Raw genomic sequence first — 14,666 nt, 5'->3', positions numbered from 1 at the left:
GGCACAGGGGCCAAGGCCGCTCGGCGGGGCCGCGGCACCTGCTGCCGTTCCCGCGCCGCCTCCCGCCGCCCCGTTAAAGCGCCCGGGGCCGGCGCTCGGTCCCACCGCGGACAGCGCTCCACCATGATGCTGCAGCTCGTGCTCCTCGCCGCGCTCGCCCTGTGCGGTGAGTCCCGCCCGGAGCCTTCGGCCTCGGCACCCCCGAAAGCCCCGTTGAGCCGAGGCCGTGGGGACTGACGCCGTCCCTCTGTCCCCAGGGCGCTGCTCCGAGCTGGATCTCGATGGCATGCAGCGGGTGGTCGGCGGCACCGAGGCGCGCTCGCACTCCTGGCCCTCCCAGGTGGGTCCTGCCGGCGTCCCAGGGCCGGGCCCGGGGCTCTCCCCGCGCCGGGACCCCGCGCTCAGCCCCGGGCCGTGTCTCGCCCCCTCTCCAGATCTCCCTGCAGTATTACTCCAGCGGCGGCTGGCACCACACCTGCGGGGGCTCCCTCATCCACAGGAACTGGGTGATGACCGCTGCCCACTGCGTGAACAAGTGAGCGGGCCGGGGACGCCTCCTTCCCCTCGCCAAAGTTCCTTTTCCCCCGAAACCCTTCCAAGCAGAAATCCCGGCTGCCCCAAGCACCAGAGCAGCCGCCCTCGGAGGGCTTTTGGCCTCCTCCTTTTTGGCACGGCCCCCACGGGGCTTCTCTGGGAGCGTCCTGTTCCCGCTCGGAGCCTCCCGGAGCAGCTCCCGCTCGGGCTGCCCGCAGCTCGGCGCTGACGGAGCGTTTGTGCGCCTTGCCGCCAGCAACCTGCAATACCGCGTGGTGGCCGGCGAGCACAACCTCTACAGCAACGACGGCACCGAGCAGGTCTTCAGCGTCAGCAGGATCGTCGTCCACCCCTACTACAACAGCAACAACGTGGCCGCAGGGTAACGCCCTCGGAACGGGGGACCTGGGGGGAGCCCGGCCGGGCTTCGGGGGGTCCTTGTAACATCCTCTCCCTCCCTCGGGCAGCTACGACATCGCCCTGTTCCGCCTGAGCAGCTCGGCCACCCTGAACAGCGCCGTGCAGCTGGCGGTGCTGCCCCAGGAGGGGCACCATCCTGCCCAACAACTACCCCCTGCTACATCACGGGCTGGGGCCTGACCCTGCAGTGGTGACGGGTCCCCCCGACCCAAATCGCCCCCGCAGCGGCCAACGCAGGCAGCCGCGGCGGCGCCGAGCCGGGACGGCCCCGGGAGGCTCCGCTCGGGGCTGCGCCCGGGGCTCGCAGGTGCCCAGCGCCGGCCGGGGGCCGCGCCGAGCCCCGGGGGCACGGACGGGGCCGGAGGGGCTGCGCGGGGGCCGCGGGCTCTGCTTTGGCCGGGCCGTTCCGCGGCTCCGAGGCGGCGCTGACCGGCGCCCGCTCCCCGCAGCCAACGGGCAGCTGTCCAGCGTCCTGCTCCAGGCCCAGCTGCCCGTCGTGAGCTACCAGATCTGCTCCAGCGCGTCCTACTGGGGCTCCACCGTCAAGAACACCATGGTGTGCGCCGGCGGCGACGGCGTGCGCTCCGGCTGCCAGGTGCGCCCGCGGCCCGCGCCGCCCCCGCCGCCCCCGGCGCCCCCGCAGCCCCGGCTCACGCCGCTCCTCGCTCCGCAGGGCGATTCCGGCGGGCCTGCACTGCGCCGTCAACGGGCAGTACCAGGTGCACGGCGTCACCAGCTTCGTGTCCAGCCAGGGCTGCAACGTCGCCCGCAAACCCACCGTGTTCACCCGCGTCTCCGCCTACATCTCCTGGATCAACAGCGTAAGGCGGCCGGGCCGGGCCGGGCCGGGCTCAGCCCCGGCGCTCTCGGGGCACCGCTGCGCCCGCCCCGGCCCCGCGCGGCTCAGCCCGGCCCTTCCTCCCTTCCAGGTCATCGCCCAGAACTGAGCCCGGCGGGACAAGCGCTCGCTGCCCCTCGCCCACGGACACCCCCTCACTCCCCCGCGCCGCGCTCCGGGCTTCTCGCCCCCGAGCCGGCCTCAATAAAATCTCTCCTCCCGTCTCTGAGCCTCCGCGCTGCCTTTGCTCGCGTCCGCCCGTCCTTCCTCCTCCCGCCCGCCATCCTCTTCCCCACCAGCTCCCGCACCGGCCCTTCCCCGCCTCCTCCTCTTCCTCACTCCTCACGGAACAGCCCTGCAGAGCAGGAGCTGCCTCCGAGCTCTCGGGGCAGCCCCAACGCCTGTGGGCTGCTGGAAAAGGGCGAAATGCTGCAAATCCCCTTCCTGGGCTCCAAGGAAATTGCCCCCGGGAGAAAAGGAGGCTCAGGGGGGACCTTCTGTCTCTCCACAGCGCCCTGGCAAGAGGGGACAGCCGGGGGGTCGGGCTCTGCTCCCAGGGAACAGGGACAGGAGGGGAGGGAAGAGTCTCAAGCTGTGGCAGGACAGGCTCAGGTTGGACATCAGGACATCTGGACATCTCTGGGCGCACAGAGCGTTCGGGGCAATCCCATCGGGATGTCCCCTGACTCTTGCTCCATTTCTCTTCCCCAAATTCCCTCCTTGGCCATGAGAGGTGTCGGATTCGGGGACTGCCACCCCCTCATCCCTCAGCTGCGTCCTGGGGCTGTGCCACCCCCCAGCCTGAGGACACACCACCAGCACCAACGTGCCCCAAACACCCACCTTACATCCAAACAGACACTGCTGGGTGTCCAGCGGCCGCTGGGGGTTATCCTCAGCCCCGGGTCGTGTCCTGCTGAACCAAACACCCACGTGTGACAAGAGGGCTCTCCCAGCCCCGGGGGGTCACGGGAGCAGTGGCTGTGCCTGGCACTGCTGAAGCTCCCCAGGGCTGGGTCCAGTTCTGCCCCTTCCAGCAAGAAAAGCACCGAGGGGCTGGAGCGTGTTCAGAGAAGGGAACAGAGCTGGGGAAGGGGCTGGGGCAGCTGAGGGAGCTGGGAAAGGGGCTCAGCCTGGACAAAAGGAGGCTCAGGGGGGACCTTCTGGCTCTGCACAACTCCCGACAGGAGGGTACAGCCAGGGGGTCGGGCTCTGCTCCATGGAACAGGGACAGGAGGGGAGGGAAGAGTTTCAAGCTGTGCCAGGAGGGGCTCAGGTTGGACATCAGAAGATCTGCACAATCCCTGCCTTGGCTGGCTGTGGTCCCAACCCTGGTTTCCCACAGCAGTCCCAGGTTTCCCGTTCCACAAAGCCATCGATTCCCGGTGCAGTGACACCAGCACAGCCCCAGGCCTCTGAGGAGGAACTCTCGGGTTCATCCCCTCACAGTCCAAGAGTGCAAGATTTGGTCTTCCTCCCAAATCTTTGTCTCCTCCCGTCTCTCCCAGTGTCCACCGACCTTGTAGGAATCCACAAAATCAGAGGGTTTTGGGTAAGCTGCAAAAGGCAGGCCTCAGAGACAGCAGAACTGTGATTAAAGCTGAGCAGTAGCCATGAGATAGGTAGGCAAAACCTCCAAAGGGTCAGCAGCTCACGGCCTCTTGTAGCACCCAGAGCTCAACCTTCATCTCACCCACAAACGGAGCTGTTCCTCAACACACCAGGCACAGAATCCCAGAATCCCTGAGGTGGGAAAAGCCCTCCCAGACCATCGAGTCCCAGCTGTGCCCAATCCCCACCTTGTCCCCAGCCCAGAGCCCTGAGTGCCACATCCAGGCCTTCCTTGGACATCTCCAGGGATGGGCACTGCAAACCTCCCCGGGCAGCCCCTGCCAATGGCCAAACACTCTGTCCGTGTGTCTTAGGTGGTAAGATGTGTCTGCGGGTGTGTATTCAATTCCCATCTGTCAGAGGTGGGGCAGTTATCTTCTGTTCATTGGGCAGTTTTCTTTATCTCTGCCACAGCCAATCCTCCCTCCAGGAGATATCTTCTCTTAACGGGCCATTAATTATCATCTGTTCATGGGCCATTAATTATTAATTATCTTTTGTTCATGGGCCAGTGAGTGTCCTGCAGGGCTGATCAAATTCCATCATCCCATGGGGAGATGCTGCGCCCAGGGGAGGAGCCAAGCATTCCTACCTGGATCCAATCTGAGCCTGGAGCAGCACAGCAGCCTTTGCCCCCTGCATTGCCAGAGGAGCAGCTTTCTGCTGCCCTGCATTGCCAGAGGGAGCCCAGGCCCATCGGCAGCAGCCCTGGAGCTGCAGAGGAAAACTCCCCCCTTGTGCAGGATCCCTGCTCCAGCAGAAGCACAGCTGGCACTGCAGGAGGGCTGAGCCCCCATGGGATGGGGCTGTGCCACCCCCTGACACACAGGGGGGCAGGGCATGTTCTCACTCTGGCTGTTGTTTTCTATTATGGCTTTTTCATTTTTTAAAAATTTCCTTAAAAAGAACTGTTATTCCTACTCCCATATCTTTGCCTGAGAGTCCCTTAATTTCAAAATTATAATAATTTGGAGGGAGTTAACATTTTCCATTTCAGGTGAGGCTCCTGCCTTCCTCAGCAGAAACCTTTTCAAACAAAGGCACCATGAAGAAATTCTTCCTGATGTCCAACCTGAGCCTGTCCTGCCACAGCTTGAGACTCTTCCCTCCCCTCCTGTCCCTGTTCCCTGGGAGCAGAGCCCGACCCCCCGGCTGTCCCCTCTTGCCAGGGAGTTGTGGAGAGACAGAAGGTCCCCCCTGAGCCTCCTTTTCTCCCGGGGGCAATTTCCTTGGAGCCCAGGAAGAGGATTTGCAGCATTTCGCCCTTTTCCAGCAGCCCACAGGCGCTGGGGCTGCCCCGAGAGCTCGGAGGCAGCTCCTGCTCTGCAGGGCTGTTCCGTGAGGAGTGAGGAAGAGGAGGAGGCGGGGAAGGGCCGGTGCGGGAGCTGGTGGGGAAGAGGATGGCGGGCGGGAGGAGGAAGGACGGGCGGATGCGAGCAAAGGCAGCGCGGAGGCTCAGAGACGGGAGGAGAGATTTTATTGAGGCCGGCTCGGGGGCGAGAAGCCCGGAGCGCGGCGCGGGGGAGTGAGGGGGTGTCCGTGGGCGAGGGGCAGCGAGCGCTTGTCCCGCCGGGCTCAGTTCTGGGCGATGACCTGGAAGGGAGGAAGGGCCGGGCTGAGCCGCGCGGGGCCGGGGCGGGCGCAGCGGTGCCCCGAGAGCGCCGGGGCTGAGCCCGGCCCGGCCCGGCCCGGCCCGGCCGCCTTACGCTGTTGATCCAGGAGATGTAGGCGGAGACGCGGGTGAACACGGTGGGTTTGCGGGCGACGTTGCAGCCCTGGCTGGACACGAAGCTGGTGACGCCGTGCACCTGGTACTGCCCGTTGACGGCGCAGTGCAGGGGCCCGCCGGAATCGCCCTGCGGAGCGAGGAGCGGCGTAAGCCGGGGCTGCGGGGGCGCCGGGGGCGGCGGGGGCGGCGCGGGGCCGCGGGCGCACCTGGCAGCCGGAGCGCACGCCGTCGCCGCCGGCGCACACCATGGTGTTCTTGACGGTGGAGCCCCAGTAGGACGCGCTGGAGCAGATCTGGTAGCTCACGACGGGCAGCTGGGCCTGGAGCAGGACGCTGGACAGCTGCCCGTTGGCTGCGGGGAGCGGGCGCCGGTCAGCGCCGCCTCGGAGCCGCGGAACGGCCCGGCAAAGCAGAGCCCGCGCCCCCGCGCAGCCCCTCCGGCCCCGTCCGTGCCCCGGGGCTCGGCGCGGCCCCGGCCGGCGCTGGGCACCTGCGAGCCCCGGGCGCAGCCCCGAGCGGAGCCTCCCGGGGCCGTCCCGGGCTCCGGGCGCCGCCGCGGCTGCCTGCGTTGGCCGCTGCGGGGGCGATTTGGGTCGGGGGGGACCCGTCACTCACTGCGGGTCAGGCCCCAGCCCGTGATGTAGCAGGGGTAGTTGTTGGGCAGGATGGTGCCCTCCTGGGGCAGCACCGCCAGCTGCACGGCGCTGTTCAGGGTGGCCGAGCTGCTCAGGCGGAACAGGGCGATGTCGTAGCTGCCCGAGGGAGGGAGAGGATGTTACAAGGACCCCCCGAAGCCCGGCCGGGCTCCCCCCAGGTCCCCCGTTCCGAGGGCGTTACCCTGCGGCCACGTTGTTGCTGTTGTAGTAGGGGTGGACGACGATCCTGCTGACGCTGAAGACCTGCTCGGTGCCGTCGCTGCTGTAGAGGTTGTGCTCGCCGGCCACCACGCGGTATTGCAGGTTGCTGGCGGCAAGGCGCACAAACGCTCCGTCAGCGCCGAGCTGCGGGCAGCCCGAGCGGGAGCTGCTCCGGGAGGCTCCGAGCGGGAACAGGACGCTCCCAGAGAAGCCCCGTGGGGGCCGTGCCAAAAAGGAGGAGGCCAAAAGCCCTCCGAGGGCGGCTGCTCTGGTGCTTGGGGCAGCCGGGATTTCTGCTTGGAAGGGTTTCGGGGGGAAAAGGAACTTTGGCGAGGGGAAGGAGGCGTCCCCGGCCCGCTCACTTGTTCACGCAGTGGGCAGCGGTCATCACCCAGTTCCTGTGGATGAGGGAGCCCCCGCAGGTGTGGTGCCAGCCGCCGCTGGAGTAATACTGCAGGGAGATCTGGAGAGGGGGCGAGACACGGCCCGGGGCTGGCCGGGGGTCCGGCGGGGAGAGCCCCGGGCCCGGCCCTGGGACGCCCGGCAGGACCCACCTGGGAGGGCCAGGAGTGCGAGCGCGCCTCGGTGCCGCCAACCACCCGCTGCATGCCATCGAGATCCAGCTCGGAGCAGCGCCCTGGGGACAGAGGGACGGCGTCAGTCCCCACGGCCTCGGCTCAACGGGGCTTTCGGGGGTGCCGAGGCCGAAGGCTCCGGGCGGGACTCACCGCACAGGGCGAGCGCGGCGAGGAGCACGAGCTGCAGCATCATGGTGGAGCGCTGTCCGCGGTGGGACCGAGCGCCGGCCCCGGGCGCTTTAACGGGGCGGCGGGAGGCGGCGCGGGAACGGCAGCAGGTGCCGCGGCCCCGCCGAGCGGCCTTGGCCCCTGTGCCAAAGCACACTCGGTCCCCGGGCAGCCCAGGGACGGCCCGAGCCCCCCTAGGCGCTGCAGCCCAGGGAGACGCTGCCCTGCGCTGGCACCTCGTGTCCCCTTGTCCCCGAGCCGTGTCACCGCTGGGTCCCCTCTCAGCCCCAAGAGGCCTTGGCTGCACCTCTGCCTGGCCTCGGTTCGTGGCATGGTTCCCGGCGCTTGATCCAACATCTGAGTGGAGCCACTTTGGCGCCGGGATGGGGAAATCGAGGCACAAACGGGGCACAACCACCAGCCCCTCCCCAAGTCCCAGGCACAGCCGGCGCTGGAGCAGGGCCGGGGCTCCCTGGGGCCTGAGGTTGGGGCAGGAGGAAGCAGAGATAGGGTTTGAAAGAAAGCCTGGAGTTTTGGCCAAAACTCTGTCATTTTGTCCCCCTCGAGCTCCAAATGGAGATTGTTTTGGTGAGGAACATTGGCCCTTGAGGCACAGGCCTTGGCACTTGGGATCACAGCGGTCATGGGCTCCACCAGGTCAGAAAAAGTGATGGGAATAAAGCACCTGCTGCAGTTCTGCATTTATTCCCAAGGAAAACACGAAACTTCCCAGGAGCACCATTTCCAACTAATTCCATGTTTGTTCTATCAGCACCAAGGGCACACGGTGAGGGACAGCGGCAATGGCTCTGCCCCACACTGGGACACCCCAAGGGAAAGCTGAACCCCCAGCTGTGGCACAAAGGGCTGTATACTCATTTTTTTGGGTAAAAAAGTAGGATTTGTGAATTACTGAGGCTTTTGGGATTGTTCTGTGCTGGGACAAGTGTTGGACACACAACTTGTGTCCTATCCACCTCCCATGCTCCGCAATTCTTATTTTCCTGTGGTTCTCTTTCACCTCAGGGTATTCATGATTCCATGAGTCTGGACATCTGGGAGCACTTGGACAACACTCCTGAATTTTGGGGATCTTGGCATTGTCCTTTGCAGAACCAACAGGTTTCCTTCATCATCCTTTTGTGCCCCTTTCACCTCTGGTTATTCCACGATCCGAGGAGGAATTCAGAGACCTTTTTGACAACAACCTTGAACCCTGGGGTTTTGCCATCAGTGACCTTTTGGAATTGCCCTGCGCAGGGCCGGGATTTGCCCTGATGATCCCTGTGTGTCCCTCCCAGCTGCATCCTCCACGGCCCCCCAGCCCTGTGGCCCGGCCGGGTTCCTGGAGAGCCTTTTGGGGGTTTGGGGGTTCCGGGGTGCGCAGCGGATGCTGCCTGGCCTCGCCTCCAACTTCCTGCAGAAGAAGCCTCCAACGGCAGCTGCGGGGCCGCACCGGGGCCGCGCCGGGGCCATGGCCGAGGGCAGGGGCGGCAGCGCCGGGCTCTTCGCCAGGCAGGTCCAGAAACGCTTCAGCCGCGCCCAGGAGAAGGTACCGAGGTGCCACCCACCCCCACATCCCACCTGTGACTGGGTTTGTCCTTCTCTCCCCACTCATCACTCCTGGGGTGGCCCAAAGGGCACAGCTCAGCACCTTTGGGTGCTCACAGGGTTGGAGTTTGGGGGTTTCTGGCTCAATGTCATCGTTGCTCCAAGGATTTGGGGGATGGCATCTCCCAGAGCTCCCCAAGACACTGTGGCTTCTCTCATGGTGGGGGGTTCTCCACCCAAAACGCCTTGCAGGGGTTATGGGGGGCTGTGGGCTGGTGGCACAGGGTCCCTGGGCTGGCTGGCACTGGGGGCCCCCAGCAGGACCCAGCGTGGCCGGGGGTCCCAGGAGCGTTGGAGAGATCAGCAGGGGCCCACAGGAAGCGAGGGGGAAGGGCTGCGGAAACGGCAATTCTCAGCTGCTTTGGGGGGGCCTCTTTCCTTTCCTCTCCCCTAAAAGTAGCTGTGACTCCCCTTTTGGGGTGACACAAAGACCCCTTTCAAACCCTCACCCTGCCGGGTTTCCTGGCCGGGGCTCGGTGCTAAATTTGGCTTTCCCACGGCTCAATCATCCCAGGCCAGGCTCTGGCTGTTTCCTGCACGCTGCGAATCTCCCTCCCAGCTGGTTCTGGCCTGTTCCCAGGGGGCCCAACCTCTTCCTGGACATCCCAAATCTCCCTCTGACCCAGCCCCAGCCTCTTCCTGGACATCCCAAATCTCCCTCTGACCCAGCCCCAGCCTCTTCCTGGACATCCCAAATCTCCCTCTGACCCAGCCCCAGCCTTTTCCTGGACACTCCAAAGCTCCCTGCTCCCAGCCCCTGGCCCCTTCCTGTGGGGTTCAAGCTGTTTGTGGGCACCCAAAAAGTCCCTCCTGCCTGACCCAGGCTCTTCCCGGGGGGTTCAGCCTCTTCCTGAACACCTTGGATTTCCCCCCATCTGGCTTCAGCCATTTTCCAGAGGGTCACCCTCTTCCTGGGCACCCCAAAACCCCTTCATGCCAGCCCCAGCCTCTTCCCAGGGGAGCTCAGTCTCTTCCTGGACACCCCAAAGCTGCCCAAGTCCAGACTCAGCCTCTTCCCAGGAGGTTCAGCCTGGACACCCCGAATCTGCCCCACCCAGCCTCCTCATCCTCCTCATGGTGTCCCCTGTGCCCCACAGGCAGGGCCTGCGGTGTTTTGGGATGCACAAGACTGCACCCACAGGGTTTAGGGTGGGAGGATGGACTGCACCCGCAGGGTTTAGGGTGGGAGGTAGATTGGCACCCAAAAATTCACTGTTTTCCTGAAAGAAATAAAAGCACTGAGGGATGCAGTGAAATTTTGCATTTCCACATTAATCCTGCCCCGCTGGCTCCTCGGCACCCCCTCAGGGGGGTTTTGGGGGCACAGCCCGGGGCCCTCGGGGTGTGGTGGGAGCCTCTTCCCCTCGCTCCCCATCACAGGTTTTGCAAAAATTGGGCAAAACGGTGGAAACCAAGGATGAGCAGTTCGAGCAGAGCGCCTACAACTTCCAGCTGCAGCAGGTGACAGGGGGACACTGGGGACATTGGGGACACCGAGGACATTGGGGACAGCCCTGACCACCCCCTCGCCGCCGTGTTTTGCAGAACGAGGGTCACAAGCTCTACAAGGAGCTCAAGGGGTTCGTGGGAGCTGTGAGAGGTGAGGAGGAGACCCGGGATGGCCCCGGGAGAGCCGGGAATGGGAGGGACCCGGGGCAGAGTCGGGATAATAAATCAGGAATAGCAGAAGAAATAAATCGTGCTACAATAAATGGATTATTCATTAAAAATCAGTGTTCAATCAAAAGAAAGAATAAATAAAAATAAATACTGAGAATAATTGATTGTAAGCTATGAATGGATAATAAAGAGAAAATAGTCAATAAAAATACTATACATGGGATAATAGATAATATAGATGAGATATATATTATATATCTTACTATATCTTACATATATGACATATCCAATATAATTTTTTATATCTCATTATGCATTAAAGACATATGGGATATTAAAGAGATAAACATGATAGAGAGATAAAAATAATAGAGAAATAATGAAGAGATAAAAATAATAGATATTAAAACTATATTAAAGATAAAATAATGATAATAATAAATACTGGTAATAATAAACAATAAATAATAAACACTATACATACTAAATAATAAATAATAAATAATAAATAATAAATAATGAATGATAAGTAATAAATAATAAGTAAATGCTATTAATAATAAATAAATAATTATATATTAATAAATCAATACTATTTAATAATAAATATTATTTATATAATAGTATTAATAGTAAATCAATACTATTAATATAAATGATATCAAGGAATAATATAACGATGCTATATTAATTATTATTGATAATATTAATAAAATAATAATAATAAATACTGTATGTGGGATAATAGATAATAAATATATATGAGATATATATGATATATAATATATTAATTGGAAAAACAGATAATACATATGTTATATATTGTGTATATATGGGATAATAGAGACAATAAATAATTTATAATAACACACCCGGGCTAATAAACAACAACAGACAGAAGTGAATACATTAATAACGAACAGGATTAATGATAATGACAATGGTAATGATAAGAATAATGATAGTGATAGTGATAGTGATGATAGTGATAGTGATAGTGATAGTGATAGTGATAGTGATAGTGACAATGATAGCGATAGTGATGATAATAATAATGATGATGATAATAATAATGATAGTGACAATGACAGTGACAATGATGACGATCATGCCGGGTGTCTGTGCCCGCAGTGATGCACGAGAGCTCCCGCAGAGTGGCCGAGACGCTGCAGGAGATTTACAGCCCTGAGTGGGACGGGCACGAGGAGCTCCGGGCCATCGCCGACGTGAGCCCCGAGTGTCCCCAAGGGTCCCCGTGAAGCCTGGGGGGGTTGGAGGGTCCCGGCTGTCACTGCTGTCCCTGTCCCCGCAGAGCAATGACCTCCTGTGGGAGGACTACGAGGCGAAGTTGGTGGACCAAGCCCTGCGGCTCATGGAGAATTACCTGGCTCAGTTCGGGGACTTTAAGGTGCCTCGCTGTGCTGCTGGGCGGGGTTGGGGACAGCGGGAGCACTGGGGGGTCCTGGCTCACCTGTCCCCCCCCGCAGGAGCGCATCGCCAAGCGGGGCCGAAAACTCGTGGACTACGACAGCGCCCGGCACCACCTGGAGGCTCTGCAGAGCGCCAAGAAAAAGGACGAGGCCAAAATCGCCAAGGTTGGGACTCCCCGGGACAGCCCCCGCGTGGGGATAGTCCCCCGGCCGTGGGGACAAAGCCGCGACCCCCCCGTCCCTCCCCGCAGGCCGAGGAGGAGTTCAACAGAGCCCAGGCGGTGTTTGAGGAGCTGAACAGGGACCTGCGGGAGGAGCTGCCGGTCCTGTACGGCAGGTACGGGCTGTCACAGGCCTGGGGACACTGCGGGGGCTCGGGGACGTGCGGGGGGCTGGGGGACACTGCGGGGATTTGGGGACATCACAGGCATGGAGGTCACCGGGGGGTAGGGTGGGGATGTCATCGGGCTGGGGGACACCGCAAGGGCTTGGGGACATCAGAGACCAGGGGGCTGGGGGACATTGTGGGGCTGGGGGACATGGCAAGGATGGGGGACATTGTGGGGCTGGGGGACACGTCAGGAGTGGGGGGACATTGTAGGGCTGGGGGACATCGTGGGGCAGGGGGACGTCGTGGGGCTGGGGGGCACAGGCGGGGCATGGGTGCCATCAGGTGGGGGAGGTCCCCCCATGCAGGGAAGAACTTGCGTGGGTCTCTCCTCAAGGTCCACCCTGGGGACACATCGGGAGTCCTGGGGGGACATCGGCCACGGGGGCCTGTGACAGTGGGAGGTGGCAGCTCCGCGGCATCCATGGGGTGGCCCTGAGGGGACATTCCCCTTCCGAGAGGGGCCCACGGAGCTGGGGATTCAGCGGGGGGAATGGGTGGGAGGTGGCTGAGCATCCCCAGACCCCTCTGGTGTCCCCTCCGTGGGACATCGTGGGGCACGCCCAGACCACTCTGTGGGACATCGTGGGGCACCCCCAGACCACTCTGTGGGACATCGTGGGGCACCCCCAGACCCCTCCGGTGTCCCCTCCGGTGTCCCCTCCATGGGACATCGTGGGGCACGCCCAGACCCCTCCCTCTCCCCCACAGCCGCCTCGCCTGTTACGTCACCGTTTTCCAGAACATCTCCAACCTCCGTGACGTCTTCTATAAGGAGATGAGCAAGGTGGGGAAGGCACCCGAAAACACCTCCCCTGCTCCCCGGCATCCTCGGGTGTCCCCAGATGTCCCCAGGTGTCCCCAGGTGTCCCCAGGAGTCCCCAGGTGTCCATGCCGGCGCTGTTCCCTGCCTCTCCAGGGTCCTTGCTCTTCATTTCATTCATTCATTCAGAGCAGCCCGAGGGTGTTTGGGGTTTCCCCAGGTGTTGGAGGCCCTGCTGAGCCCCCGGGTGATGGGGGGCACCTGGGGGGATCCCTGAAGTGTTTCTATGTGCCCCTTCCCCAGCTCAACCGGGACCTGTACGAGGTGATGAGCAAACTGGAGAAGCAGCACTCAAGCAAGGTGTTCATCATCAAAGGTGTCCCCAGGTAACACCCGGGGACATGAGGGGTCAGTGGAGATTGAGGGGACATTTTGGCCCCCAGCGCCCACAAATGTGATGGATGTTCCAGTCCCACAGTCCTGGGGTGGGTGAGCATCTGCCAAAGATGGGCTGAAGGTGCTTCTTGGTGGGCCTGGGGAATTATCGGGGTCCTGCTGGATGGGGAAGTGTCCCCTGCAAGCTGGGATGGTGACTCCCCGAGGATGAACCCCAAATTGAACCCTTCTGTCCCCCCCAGCAATCGCGCTCTCTGGTCATCTCGGCGCCCGTGAGCCCCCCGGCCATGTTCCCCTGCCCGGACAAGGCGCCCGTGCTGGACGCGGAGGTGACACCGGGGTCCCCCGGCGGGGGCGGCGCCGCCACCGACACCGACACCGCCATCCCCGCGGAGCTGGGGGCTGTGTCCCCCGGGCCCCCCCCGGCTTCGCCCGCCAGCGGGGGCTCCCTGGACACGGCCTCGGTGTCCAGCGAGGAGCCCGCCCCGGCGCGCGCGTCCCGGAGCAGGGGACATCGGTGACAGGGTCGGTGTCCAGCGAGGAGCCCCCGGAGCAGGCGGCATCGGTGACAGGGTCGGTGTCCAGCGAGGAGCCCCCGGAGCAGGGGACAGCGGTGACAGGGTCGGTGTCCAGCGAGGAGCCCCCGGAGCAGGGGACAGCGGTGACAGGGTCGGTGTCCAGCGAGGAGCCCCCGGAGCCCATCTCCGGCCCCGACTCTCTGTATCCTGGTCAGGAGCCATCGGCGACAGCCGCGGAGCCGGGGGGTGACAGCGAGGCGCAGGGGGGGCCCGAGGGCATCGCCACCTCCCTGGCGTCACTGATTTTATCCGAGGCCATCGCCCAGGCCGCTGGCGCCTTGCCACCAGCGCCGGGGACAGCCGCGGGCACGGCAGGGGACAGCACGGCCCCCAGGGCGGAGGGTCGGGCACGGCCCGCGGTGTCGCCGTCCCCCGCCGCAGCCGTCCCCTGCCGTGTCCTCGGCCCCGCGGCGGCACCGGCGTGTCCCCGGGAGCCGTGCCAGCACGGCGGTGAGCGGCGACAGCGCGGGGACACCGGGGACAGCGCGGAGGCGGCGGATGTCGAGCCAGAGGTGCGCGGGACTCAGGTGGGAAGGTTCTGGGGGGCGCCGGGGTGGGAGCGAGGAACGAACCCAGGGGGATTCCGGGCCTGGGACACCCGGGAGGGATGTGGAGACACGGGAGCGGCCCCGGGGACAAAGCCAGCCCGTGGGACACCCTCTGCCGCAGGTGCCCCCCTGGACCCCCAAGCCAGGCGGCTGCCACGGGCGCGGGGCTCGGTCCCTTTTGGGTGGGATTCAATGGAATCACGAGGTGCCAGTGTCACCCCCGTGTCTCTCCCAGGGCTGTTCCGGGACGCCAGAGCCGGACACGAGCCAGGACACGAGCCGGGACCCCTCAGGTGCTGCAGACTCCCCCCAGGATCCCCCCGAGTTCCTCAGCGCCCTCTGATCCCAGGGAAATGTGGCTTCTTCCCCAAATTCATCCCCCAGAAAGTATTTTCCAGCCCCCATCCCGTCCGAAATAAAGATGGAAAAGGTGGAAAAATCCCAAATCTCCATCTGGGATTGCGGAGGGGTCCGGGGGGACCCCGCCGGCGGATTTGGGGTGGCTGAGGAGTGTAGGGGGGGAGGGTGGGGGTTTCACTCTCTCCCCCACTCCAACACCCGTGACTCAGGGAAAAGGCGTCGAGCCTGTTCCACCAG

General features: G+C 62.6%; 3 protein-coding genes across 3 annotated transcripts; 2 read left to right on the top strand and 1 right to left on the bottom strand.

Annotated features, from left to right (window-relative positions):
* The first annotated feature begins 126 nt into the window (after positions 1-126).
* On the top strand, positions 127-1,901 carry LOC115914497 (chymotrypsin-like elastase family member 1). The gene is given in 11 exon segments (XM_030967024.1): positions 127-166; positions 258-340; positions 435-535; positions 791-916; positions 1,002-1,080; positions 1,082-1,105; positions 1,107-1,134; positions 1,398-1,549; positions 1,628-1,644; positions 1,646-1,775; positions 1,884-1,901. Coding segments are annotated over 11 exon segments (798 nt in total).
* Positions 1,902-4,978: 3,077 nt separating this feature from the next.
* Positions 4,979-6,757, bottom strand: LOC115914496 (chymotrypsin-like elastase family member 1). The gene is made up of 8 exons (XM_030967021.1): positions 6,718-6,757; positions 6,544-6,626; positions 6,352-6,452; positions 5,970-6,095; positions 5,748-5,884; positions 5,339-5,484; positions 5,110-5,259; positions 4,979-4,996 (listed from the first exon to the last, which is right to left on the bottom strand). Exons 1-8 carry the CDS (start codon positions 6,755-6,757, stop codon positions 4,979-4,981), a joined length of 801 nt encoding a protein of 266 aa, XP_030822881.1.
* A 1,435-nt stretch (positions 6,758-8,192) lies between these two features.
* Positions 8,193-14,497, top strand: BIN2 (bridging integrator 2). Its single transcript, XM_030967138.1, has 13 exons — positions 8,193-8,287; positions 9,727-9,807; positions 9,892-9,946; positions 11,098-11,192; positions 11,279-11,374; positions 11,454-11,561; positions 11,648-11,733; positions 12,496-12,571; positions 12,851-12,933; position 13,116; positions 13,186-13,425; positions 13,632-14,033; positions 14,305-14,497. The coding sequence occupies exons 1-13, from the start codon at positions 8,210-8,212 to the stop codon at positions 14,410-14,412; spliced, it is 1,509 nt and encodes a 502-aa protein (XP_030822998.1). The 5' UTR covers positions 8,193-8,209; the 3' UTR covers positions 14,413-14,497.
* The last annotated feature ends 169 nt before the right edge of the window (positions 14,498-14,666 follow it).

Source organism: Camarhynchus parvulus, chromosome 29 (genome assembly GCF_901933205.1).
Source record: "Camarhynchus parvulus chromosome 29, STF_HiC, whole genome shotgun sequence".
Lineage (NCBI taxonomy): Eukaryota > Metazoa > Chordata > Aves > Passeriformes > Thraupidae > Camarhynchus > Camarhynchus parvulus.
The sequence above is the reverse complement of the archived record's forward strand: the minus strand, read 5'-3'. Positions and strand labels throughout refer to the sequence as shown.